Below are 12,210 nucleotides of genomic sequence, written 5' to 3'. Positions count from 1 at the left end.
TTGAGGGTCTTAATATGTAGCTGTTGATGGTCTGATGCACACTATGTAGACAACTATAACAGCAGATTAGAGTTATACCTGCCTCAGCATCCAGAGTGGTGAAATCCAAGTTTTGCATACCAGATTTGGTTCTGTTTGTTTTCCTATTTTTGTTAGGTTTTTTTCTTTTATTGTATGAGTGTTTTGGCCTAATGTGTGTCTGTGCGACACGTGTTTCTAGTGCCTGTGGATGTCACATGAAGGCATTACATCTTTCGGGAAGGAATTTGCAGATGGTTGTGAGCCGTGATATCAATGCTGGGATTCAAATGCACATATTCTGGAAGAGCTGTAAGTGCTTTTAGCCTCTGCACCATCTCTTGATCCACCAATTTGTTGGCTAGTGTGAGATGGAATGTCAAGGTTGTAACTTGCTTGAGACTAAGGAGGATGAACTTATGAATATTTTGGGGGGGGGGGCCGCTGGGAAGTCTTTTAAGCTACAGTCAATGGAATAGTATCCTAATTTATTTTCAACATACTCAATATTGGTTATGTAGAAAACTGGTGATTCATGGTTTTTACTTCTATATTCTTCAATATTACTAAGGCTTTTGTCAAGTATAAAGGTTTCTGATGGTGTTTTCAGGTTATTTAGACAATCACATCATCATTGAAATGGTTCCTTTCCTACTGTATCTCTTTGCTTGTTTCTCTTTCAAAATTCTGTAGCTAGTTCCTTTATTATTCTTGTTACATGTATGTAGGTGTTTGTTCTGCATGTATTACTGTGTACCACACCTGTTCAGTGTCCACAGAGGCCATAAGAGGGCATGAGGATCTCCTGGAACTAGAGTTACAGACTGTGTAACTGGAAGAACAGCCAGTGCTCCTAACCGCCAATTCTCAGTCCATCACCTGTAACTAAGTTAAAAATATAGTGAATACAATTGGGAAGAATGTAAACTTTTGTCTTGTTACAATGTCAGGTATGTTCTGTACATTTTCTTCTTTGAGATTGTAAACCTACATTGACAAATATACTCTTTATTATGCTGATGTGTTTCGTCTATTCCAACTTCTAGTAGGGATTTTATGGTAAAGTCTTTTGAAGAATCATAGATCAAATTCTGTTCTTACTGAGATTCTATTTCTTAGAGTCTTTAATCCAGGTTCTGCTGGTGTTGTAGCTGGTAGATTATTGTTCTTATTGTTCTCCATTCCTAGTGAGGGTCAGTGCTTTCCTGTGTTGTACATGATGGGTTGCTTCCCAGTTCTCTGCAATTTATTTATTCCTCACATAAAATGTTCCCTGAGATTTGGATGTGGTAATAAGGATTTTTCACTCACAAGTTGTACACTCAGCCATCTCTGAAATAACTGTTTCCTGTTACAAACCAAATTTTTCTGACCCAGGCTGAAAGCAGTACCAGGCTATTGTGTGAGCAGAACCATTTAAAGGCAGTTCCAGTATTTCTACATGGAGCAGTATGTCAGGAGTAGACTCTCTTCTAGGGCCTGTGATCTTTCCGGTCATTGACTTCTGGCCAGTTTCCAGTGCCATCTGTTTGTGGGCTGAGCTCAGTTTGAAGTAGAATGCTTCTGTTACCCACAAAATAGTTTTGGCACTATTCCACTGATGGGTATATCCTGCCTGGCAGGTTGGTATTGCAGCACAAGGGGTCATCATCTGGGGACAGACACTGATGATTCTTCTCATGCAGCAGCCTGCAGAACACTTTTAGCATTTTGAATGCTACACTAGGATGTCTAAGACTGTGTAGACACTGACATCTGCCGACTTCTCATCATATTCTGTTGGAGTGTAGAAACAAAAGTGGTATTTCATTGGATTTTCATATAGCTTATTAAGAGGGTTATCAGATCTGAGCTTTCTCTTGGAAAATTTGGGAGTTTTTTTGCAGTAAAGAATTGTGTTTCTTGTAATTTGGGAAAATGTGTTCTCTGAATTTTCTTATTTGACACATTGAAAATTTTGTCTCTCTTGTTGGTAGCACTAATGCAGTGTGTTGAGTTAATGTGGAGGGAGTGGACACCTTCGTCTCTCTTCTGATTAGAGTTGAGTGATGTCAGCTCTCTTCATTTGGTGTGATGTTAGGTTCAGCGTTCTGGCTGTTGTCTCCATTAGTCTGAGGTATGTTCCTTCTGTTCTCTTGTTCTTCAGAGCTTTTATTGCGAGGCAGTGTGATACTTTTCCACAGGCCTTTACTGGATATGTTGACATAATTGTGTGTTATCTCTCACTGATTCTATCTTGTGCCTTGAATTGATTGTTTTGTGAGTATTGAAACATTCTTCCATTTCTTGTATGAAATCAATCTGAGTTCCATTTCTCCATCCATTAGAGAGAATCTTGTTGTCAATGCCTATCCTTGCAACTGGTCTGTGATTTTTCCTTTGCAAATATTTTTCATCCTCATCTGCTTATTGTATCAATGTAAAGTCAGCTTTATGTAATAATGGTCTAGTATTCCTTTTCTTTTAGTTTTTGCCAATATTTTCTGTGGAGGATTAGTTTGGAATTTCCAAAGGAATTAGAGGAAGAAGTGGACCCCCGCACAGTGAGGGCTTCCTCCTGGACTCCTGATTATGTTCAAACCACACCTAAACACCTATTTACACAGAGAGATCTTTTATTAAGCAGAAAAGAAAAGTTAAAATGACTGTTTTGTGGTGGTATTGTGTTCCCCAAAATATTGTGCACCCTAATAAACTTATCTGGGGTCAGAGACAGAACAGCCACAATATTAAACATAGAGGATAGGCAGTGGTAGCACACGCCTTTAATCCTAGCATTCCAGAGTCAGAAATCCCTCTGGATCTCTGTGAGTTCAAGGCCACATTGGAAACAGCCAGACATGGTGACACTTGCCTTTAATCCCAAGAAGTGAGCCTTTAATCCCAGAGAGTGATGGCAAAAACAGAAAGATATATAAGGCATGAAGACCAGAAAACTAGCAGCATTTGGCTGGTTAAGCTTTTAGGCTTTTGAGCAGCAGTTCAGCTGAGATTCATTCTGGATGAGAACACAGAAGCTTGCAGTCTAAGGAAACAGAATCAGCTGAGGAACTGGTGAGGTGAGGTTGCTGTGGCTTGTTCTGCTTCTCTGATCTTCCAGCATTCACCCCAATAACTGGCCTCAGGTTTGATTTTATTAATAAGACCTTTTAAGATTCCTGCAACACTGCTTTCTGATCCTGGCAGTAAAACAGCAGCAAATGACTCTGCAGGTGGAATTTTTAAGAAGAACAGAAGGGGAACTGTGTTAGACTGGGCTAGCATGCAGTGGTAAAGGAGACAGAGGATTAGGGAGAAGGGGAGAGACAGGGGACTGTCTGGATAGAGGGGACACAGAGGTGGCACATAGGCAAATGGCAGTTTGTAAAGGTAAAGGAAGAAATGCCATGTTGGGATGAGGGATTAATTTTAATTGGCCTTGCTTCTTAGGTGAACGAAAGGAAGGTTCAGATCACTGGAACTTAGGAGAAAACCTCAGGAAGATGAAGTGACTGAAGAAGGGAATAGACCTTAGTGGCTAGCTTTAGAGATGTAATCTAATGTTTTTTGTTGTTGCTGCTTTGTTTTGTTTTTTATTTTTAAAAATTTTTATTCATTTTACATACCAACCACAGATTCCCCTCTCATCCCTCCTCCCCCTCCCTCCACCCCCACTCAGCCCTGCCCAGTCCCACACCTCATCCCCTCCTCCAAAAGTATTTCAACAAGAATTCCAGTCTTTGTTTCTGAGACAGAAACACAGAGAAGAACAACAAGAAGAATGGATGCTTCTGTGATAAATGCTCCCCAGGTCAGTGTCATGTCCACATTTCTCTGAAAATTGTTTTTGTGATTGAAACCATTCCAAGACTTTAATTCTCTGCCTTTGGAAATGTTATTGAAAGTGTTTGTTTTCTATTATCTTTTTTCTTCTCTGATAATCAAGATTAGGGCTTTAAATCTTTCACCAATATAGCAGACACTTGTCCCATTAAATTTTCACACAGTTTTATACTATGATGACATGAATTTCCATTGACTTAAGACTTGCAGTTCTGAAACAGAATCTATTGTTAATGATGCTCAAAGAAATAGATTGATGGCCAGTTTTAAATAGGATAGACTTGTGTCCTTTCGTATTAGCGAGGAAGGAAGGTCTCAAGTGCCACACTGTTCAATGCTCAATGGTAGTTCTCCTTAGGAAGATTATTTTCTCTTTATATTTTGTTATATTTTTCAAACAAGTGAGCATTGCTGTCTCCGCCTTTGTATGATATCATGTGGAATATGTTAGAATTTTCTAGAGAGTATTGACTTGGTGCTGCATATAAGCCATCAGTTTTCAAGCATAAACAAATGTTTCTCTTAATTACTTTACTCCTCTGTTAGAGAAACAAGGCTCCCTCTACCATATGTTTTCCTTTCTCTGAAGCTTTGCATTACAAGGAGAGAAGTCCTGAAATTTTGTCAATGTTTCTGTTTCTTTCTTTACAATAGTATTTTGTTTATAGACATGGGTTTTTATTTGCATATTTTTATGTACACTGCAACGTATGATGCGTAATGCCCCTTGTCACAGTCAAACCCTTGGCTCTGAACTCAGGCACTGTAGTGAGCTGCCATGTGTGTAGAGAGGATTACATTAGGTGTCTCTGCAGGAACAGAAAGTGCCTTTCACCAGTGAGCCATTTCTCCAGACCCAGGTTTACATTTCTGGTGTACACTTGTGACAGAGACATTATATATACTTATCTATGCCACCAAAATCCTGTTAGATGAATGAAATCAAAGACTGAAGAACAAAATGAATGAACAAAATACAGTTGAAATTTTAAGATTTAAATTTTCAGTTGAGTCAAGCACATAAGCTTGACTCAAAATTATTGAGTCAATATATCAAATTTTGAATATTCAAAATTAATGAAAAGTTAGTACATTTCTCAATCAATTTAATATATTCATTTTGATAATAGAAAATATTTCCACTTCATCTGAATGAATTGTCACTTAGGCCATTTATTTACATATATTTCTAATGATTCTGTAGTGAAACTCCATATGGAATTCATGAAATTGTTATCAGGAGTGCTTGTGTCAACATTTAGAAAAATTTAAATAACATTAATGTGGTCTAATCCTTTTTCTATTTTACTTCATAGTTGTGAAAATTTCTCATAAAATAACTTCACAAAGTATTTGATTCTATGTGTTGTTTGGAATGTTGGATGTATGCACTAATTTTACGCTCTTTATTAATTAAAGAAAAACTCTGACATTCAATTCATCCATGAATTCTATATTCCATATTTTACCGATTTGTTCTAGAATGGGTGCAGCATTTTACCTGTGCCTCAGGATTTGAACTTAGCATTTTAAAATAGATTCAGGTGAGGCCCAGCTGCAAACAGGTTTGATCTATTGTCCATATTTGAGCAAAGTCAAAAGCTGCAGAATTCAGAAGCATATTTTTGCTCATTATAAGTTGACCATCTGAGATGTGACACTGGAATCATGTTTGATATCAACACATACTTCATAAAGGTACATCTAGACCTCAAATATGTATGTTATATTCCCTAAAAGTTTGCTGATTGCAGAACTATTATGTCATCCTGTTTTCACAGAGACAGAAAATACAATAAAGACTGAATATTTTAGAAAGTCTCTTATTAAAGTTAAATTGTAATTTTATTTTCTGTGTTTCAGTACATTTGCAGGAATGTATGTGTGTGTGCTATGTGTGCCTCCTGCCTATACGGTTTAGTGGACAGCACTGGATCTCAGGGATCTGAGATTAAATTCTGGGATGTAATGCCATAAGGGTGCTGTGAGCCAAAATCCATTTTCAAGGACTTTAAGACATTACAGAATGGAAACTAGAGACAAAATTTTCAAATGTAGTGATTGTGGTAAAAACTTTATCTGCTGTTCAGGTCTTAAAAAAAATATCAGAAGATTCATGGAGGAGAGAGACCTTATGAATGTAAGGAATGTAGTAAATACTTGTCTACAATGTCTCTGAAAGAACTGCAATGCTAAAGTTCTGACACATCCAAGCAGCACTTCTAGAAAACTCTCTTTGAAGAATTGTCATGTCTCATCTATATCACAAAAGTGTTTCTAATTCTTTAGGTCTCTTTTACCAAAAAAAAAAAAAACTTTGTCAAGCAGCACATAACAAATATGTAATTTTCTACTGCAGAGTGGGTTAACATTCAGGGATGTGGCTGTGGACCTCTCACAGGAGGAATGGGAATGTCTAGATTGTGGTCAGAGGACATTATACATGGATGTGATGTTGGAGAATTACCACAATCTAGCCTTTGTGGGTAAGAATGCTCTTCTTGTAATAACTCATCCATTCCTTGTATTTACCTACTTTGTATATTTGTAAGCTCTTTGAACCTAGAGAATCCCAGAAATGAGGGAAATTCTGGTTACCAATATCACTTTTTAATGGTACTTCATTTACATTTTCTTTGTTCTCTGGAAGGGTAACCAATGCTATAGTCTCTGTGATCTCTTCAGCCCTTCTGTCTTCAAAGTTCAAAAAGTATTGAATATTCAGAGCAAGGAAATATATTGCAGTACTCATAATAATTAGAATGTTTTTATTTTACTACCGGTTTAAACTATTCCCCTATTCTGATTATAAATACTAGAAAAGGTTTTAAATAGAGAAAGAGTTGTTGGTTGTGAAATTTTTTTTGTTTTATTTGTTTTTGAGATGTGGTTGCTATATTTAGTACTGGCACAGCATCATTTTAATTTTTGCATGTTGGAGGCTGAAGAGGAAGGACCTGGTAAATTTATGCCAACCAGGATTATATGATGATTTCCTAGATGACCAAAGCTGCACTGTATGATTCTGTCTCAAAAACATAATAGGTAAACATTACTCATATAATCCTTCACAGAGCCTCTTTCTCAAAGTTCTTTACTACCTGAACACCTATTTGTAGTTAGAGTTTTCCTGCCTGGCCCAGTCAGGACAAATCTCTCTTACCCGCCAGTCCCACAGTCGCTCAGACCCAACCAAGAAAGCACACAGAAACTTACATTGTTTAGAAACTGTATGGCTGTGGCAGGCTTCTTGTTATCTGCTTCTTCTATCTTAAATTAACCCATTTCTGTTAGTCTATACTTTGTCACATGGCTTGTGGCTTACCAGTGTCTTTACATGTTGCTTTTCATGGTGGCGGCTGGCTGTGTCTCTCCCCAGCCTTCTACTTCCCAGAATCCTCTTCTCTCTTGTCCCACCTATACTTCTTGCCTAGCCACTGGCCAAACAGCATTTTATTTGTACAGAGCGATATCCACAACACCTATTTGTCCTCTCTGCTGCAAGGTACAGGGTTTAAGTCACAACAAGATGGCTATTACTGGTCCTGTGGTTTGATATAGATCAGATTGGAAGTTCTTATGAGCATCCATTTAATGACTGTGAAACAGAAAAGATCTCTGTTAAGAGTCTATCCCTGAAAACCGCTAGTTTATATGTCTAAGAAAATGCAAGTTATGAAATCTCTTACTCATGGGTTAATCCTTATCCCTAATTGCACTAATTTTCCAGAGAGCCAACGCATATGTGGTAAATTTGAGAAGAGCTTGTATCAAGGCACAAAGCACATTGTCCATGAGGATGTGAATATCCAAGAGAAGTCTTATAAATGTAATGAGCTTGGGAACATAATTCATGAATCCTCCCAATGCACATCTTATGACACAAGTGATACTGCAGAATATTGCAACAAGTGCAGACTTGGTGTCCATAGAGATGCTTCTGCTGAAACATACATAAACAGACATAAAAGTGGGAACATTGGAGAAGAACCTTGCAAATATAAAGAGTGTGTAAGCGATTTAAATTTGTATTGTATCATTAGCCAAAATCAAAGAATTCACACAGGGAAGAAAGTACACAAAAATACAGAGTGTGATAAATCTTTTGACTCTCAAACTAAAATCATGCAGAAACGTACCAATCATGGGAAGAAACTACACCAATTCAGGAAATGTGGAAAATGCTTCAAGATGTACTCAAGCCTCAGTGGACATCACAGTGCTCATATTAGAGAGAAAACTTATAAGTGTACAAAATGTAGTAAATTCTTTTTGCATTTGTCCAAACTCAATGTCCATTACAAAATCCATTGCAGAGAAAAACCTTACAAATGTACAGATTGTGCTAAGTGCATTTATCATACACCGAACATTGAAAGGCATTATAGGATCCACACTGCAGAGAAAACTTACAAATGTAGTGATTGTAGCAAATCCCTTATAAGTGCCTCATTGCTTAGAACACATCAGAGAATCCATATGGGAGTGAAACTTTACAATTGTAGCAAATGTGAGAAATCTTTTTCCAAGAAAGACTATCTTAGAACTCATCAGATAATGCATATAAGAGAGAAACCTTACATATGTAGTGACTGTGACAAATCCTTTTCTAAGAAAGACAATCTTAAAACTCCTCAGAGAACCCACACAGGAGAGAAACCTCACAAATGTAATGAATGTGGTAGATCTTTTACTCTGAAAGGCTATCTTAAAACTCATCAGAGAATCCATACAGGAGAGAAGCCTTATAAATGTAGTGACTGTAACAAATCTTTTACCCAGAAATCCAGTCTTAGAATTCATCAGAGAATTCATACAGGAGAGAAACCTTACAAATGTAGTGAATGTGATAGGTCCTTTACCCTGAAAGGATATCTTAAAACTCATCAGAGGATCCATACAGGAGAGAAACCTTACAAATGTAGTGAGTGTAACAAATCTTATTCCAATAAAGACCATCTTAGAAGTCATCAGAGAAACCATACAGGAGAGAAACCTTACAAATGTAGTGAATGTGACAAATCCTTTACCCAGAAATTCACTCTTAGAATTCATCAGAGAATCCATACAGGAGAGAAACCTTACAAATGTAGTGAATGTAACAAATCCTTTTCAAGAGGTTCAATTCTTAAAAAACACCAGAAAACTCATACAGGTGAGAAGCCTTATAAGTGGGGTGAATGCAAGAAATCCTTTACCCAGAAAGGCAGTCTTAGAACTCATCAGAGAATACATACATGAGAGAAACTTTTAAAAAGTAGCAAATGTGATAAATCCTTTACTGTTGGCTCATTTCTTAGAACATATCAGAGACTACATCCAAGAGAGAAACTTTACATATGTAATATATGAGGAAAAGACTTTACCTGCCCCTCAAGTCTAAGAAAAGGTGGAAATTCATACCACTGGGAAATGATTTCATAGGAAATAATGTGTTATATGCATTATCCGAGCTCTATCCTTAACAATGCTCCGTGATAAGAATCATTATGAACATGAGAAATTTGTGAAAGCCTTTAAGTAATGCTCAAATCTTAGAAAAAAAATCAAGTTTATGCTGAGAGAAATTCTGAAAATGTGACAATATAGGAAATTTTTCATTAAAACTTTTTACTTCTTCAACCTCAAATTCTTTGTAATGAAGAAAAATGGAGAAATCTGCAGTGTATGCAATTGTGTAACAGTTTCCTGGAGATTGGGATGATTCATTCTGAGGGGAAGCTTATTAGGACAGTAAATACACCACTCACAACAGCTTCAAGAAATCTCTGAAACTGACAGGATTCAGTATGCTTAACTGAAATGAAGAAACTCAGACAAACCATGCTGCTTAGAAGGGGATTTGAGCCTCTTATCTTAGAAATCTATCTTGATTTCTCTTTAACCTGTACATATGCCTACAGGTTTGCAATGTTCTCTGGGTGAGCATTATTCATAACCTGTATCACATAGTGGTTTCAAGTTTCATGGTAGCAACTGTATTTGGATTTCTTGTGCTCCAATGAGCAACTCCTTCCCTGTAGCTAAAAGTTTTCCTGTATCCCACATGGTCCCATAGCCACTCAGACCCAATACAGCTCTATATATCAACCAATCAAAGTAACACATATTCACAGCATACAGAAAGACATCCCACAGCACTTCCCCTTTTCTGTCTAAACAAAATGGAAGGTTTTAACTTTAACATAGTAAAATTACAGCTAGCAAAATAGTTATCAAGTAAGAATTACTGTTACAATATCTAGTCTATGTATATTTGGCAAATTCAAAGAAAATATTCTATTTATCTTACATTTGTGAACCTAAGGTTTCACACATAACTTATCTTTTATCATAACCAAGGAAAATTATAACTATCTAGTCTTCAATTACATCAAAGACCTCAGAAGGATATAATATTACCTAACAGGGAAAGCATTGTAAGCAACTTCCAAAATTCTGGAAATGACAGAGACAGCTGCCTGCCTGGACAGTGATCCAAAGTTCCTCTGTCATGTTGGGGCATCCATCTTCAGCCAATAGGTCTAGAGTTTTTTTAGTTGCTTCTCCCTGTGTCCTGTAGAATATCTGGCAGTCTCCTTTGTGAAGCAGAAACCCGAAGAACCATTTTGCCTTGCAAAGTTCACTGGCTAACTTCCTATGGGTCCTGCATGTCCAGTTTATATAACATTATCAGCAATCCAGGCAAGAGCATTTTCTTGCCCAAATGGCTATTTTTGCCAAGAAGAAGATAAACTCATATAGAGAGTCTTCAATACCCATCTTCCTCTTTGAAGTAAATTGGTACTGCCAGGAGCAGACATGTCTCACTGTCCATAATGTCTAAGTTTTTAAAATAGTTTAAATGCCATATTCTGTAAGTCTTTGAAGTGTTTCAAGATTACCTACCTAATTGAAATATACCTTTATATATGCCTGAAAAACTTAACTAACATGATTATAAGTTTGATTATCATGGATGACTAATTATTAATGTATTTCTTATACATTACAATTTCAAATGAGCTGCACAAACATACCTTAAACAAGAGTAGAAATATATATATATAGTATAACAAAATTAACTTTAAATTTGTATCAATAAACTAAAATCCATAGCATTGTAAAACATTTCAAACATGTTGTTATTCTTCAAAAGTAGATTTAATAATCTACTTTCATCCTATTATATCTATATCATATCCCTTTTTCTTCTTTAGAAAGAGATTGCATTTATAATCAATGCCTTTTAAATAAAAATAAATATTTTTATAAACAATATTTTGGGAATTTGGGCGTAGCTTCTATTACTACTTCCTGCTGGTTGAAAGTGAAGACATCTTCAGGGGATCTTGAGAAAATTAAGAATTATGGTCAAGTCCTGACTGGAATAGTCTGTGAAGCTGTATATTTCCTGAACCAGTTGCCTTGAAACCATTCTGGATGTTGGATCATGTGGGCCATGGTGTCATTGGAGACCTTTCGGGGGTCTTGGCTTATCAAACCATATTAGCCTGGAAGCAATTCACAGGTTCTCACTTTCTGTGGAAACAAAAGTAGGACCTCTTTTCCAAAGCAACATATTCTTAGACACAAATTTTGAAGTCAAAATACCTTTAAATATATATATATATTGGTTTAACTGAGCAACCTTTACTATCAAATGTCTTTCTGCAGTTAGAGATCCCAAAGACAATATAATCCAGACTCTGTGTGTGATTTCCGTCTTTATATGGCTCTCTTTTATATTACTTTTGCTGTCTCTTTAAATGACTATTTTTTTAAACTATTCATTTATATAACTGTCTATCCTTTCTTGATCTCTGGAAAGCCTTTCTACATCCTTACACACATTGTAAACTGTTTAGAGGTTTATTCCATCTGAGTCTGTCTTATTGTGAATCTCTTGCTTTAAACTGCAGCTTGACTAGGACAGAATCAGCAGTCTTGGCTGCTGACTCCTCCCACCTTCGCTTTCCAACATGGTGGAGGTAATTTACCACCAGCTCAGGGAGCCATGCTGTCTGCCAATTCTGGGAGGCAGCATGTCTCTGTCTCTATCAAGCAGCATGTAGCTCAGTAACCTTTTTTTTTTTCCTGTAGTAGCAAAAGCTAAATCCACCATGGATTAGAGACACCTCTGTGTTCTGTGGCAGGAATCCACCATGCCACAGGTCAAGCCCACATGCCACAAATCTGTCATACTGTAGCTCAAGCCTGCAGGCTGTGGCTGGCCTGAGAGACACACTAGGAAACTGTTTTAAGCTTAAACATTGTAAATATCATATACAGCAGATCTCAAAGAGGTTAAAGGATCAATTTTTGTTATATACATCTAGAGTACAAAAACTTGATGACTAGCTACATGATAAAGACTCAAATCTGAAATAA

At 36.8% G+C, this 12,210-nt stretch overlaps 1 protein-coding gene across 2 annotated transcripts in view; it reads left to right on the top strand.

Moving 5' to 3' along the window:
- The window catches only part of LOC118576664 (zinc finger protein 420-like), an 84,314-nt gene that overhangs the window by 14,286 nt on the left and 57,818 nt on the right, over window positions 1-12,210 (top strand). Inside the window, exons 3-5 of one of the 2 annotated variants that reach the window (XM_036176865.1) lie at window positions 3,753-3,808; window positions 6,200-6,326; window positions 7,571-9,896. In XM_036176865.1, the coding sequence (XP_036032758.1) occupies window positions 3,753-3,808; window positions 6,200-6,326; window positions 7,571-9,081 (1,694 nt within the window). In that variant the 3' untranslated portion in view covers window positions 9,082-9,896. Of the gene's footprint in view, window positions 1-3,752; window positions 3,809-6,199; window positions 6,327-7,570; window positions 9,897-12,210 lie in introns of those variants that run through there. The other variant, XM_036176863.1, reaches the window with a different exon arrangement.

Source organism: Onychomys torridus, unplaced genomic scaffold (assembly GCF_903995425.1).
Source record: "Onychomys torridus unplaced genomic scaffold, mOncTor1.1, whole genome shotgun sequence".
NCBI lineage: Eukaryota > Metazoa > Chordata > Mammalia > Rodentia > Cricetidae > Onychomys > Onychomys torridus.
The sequence above is the reverse complement of the archived record's forward strand: the minus strand, read 5'-3'. Positions and strand labels throughout refer to the sequence as shown.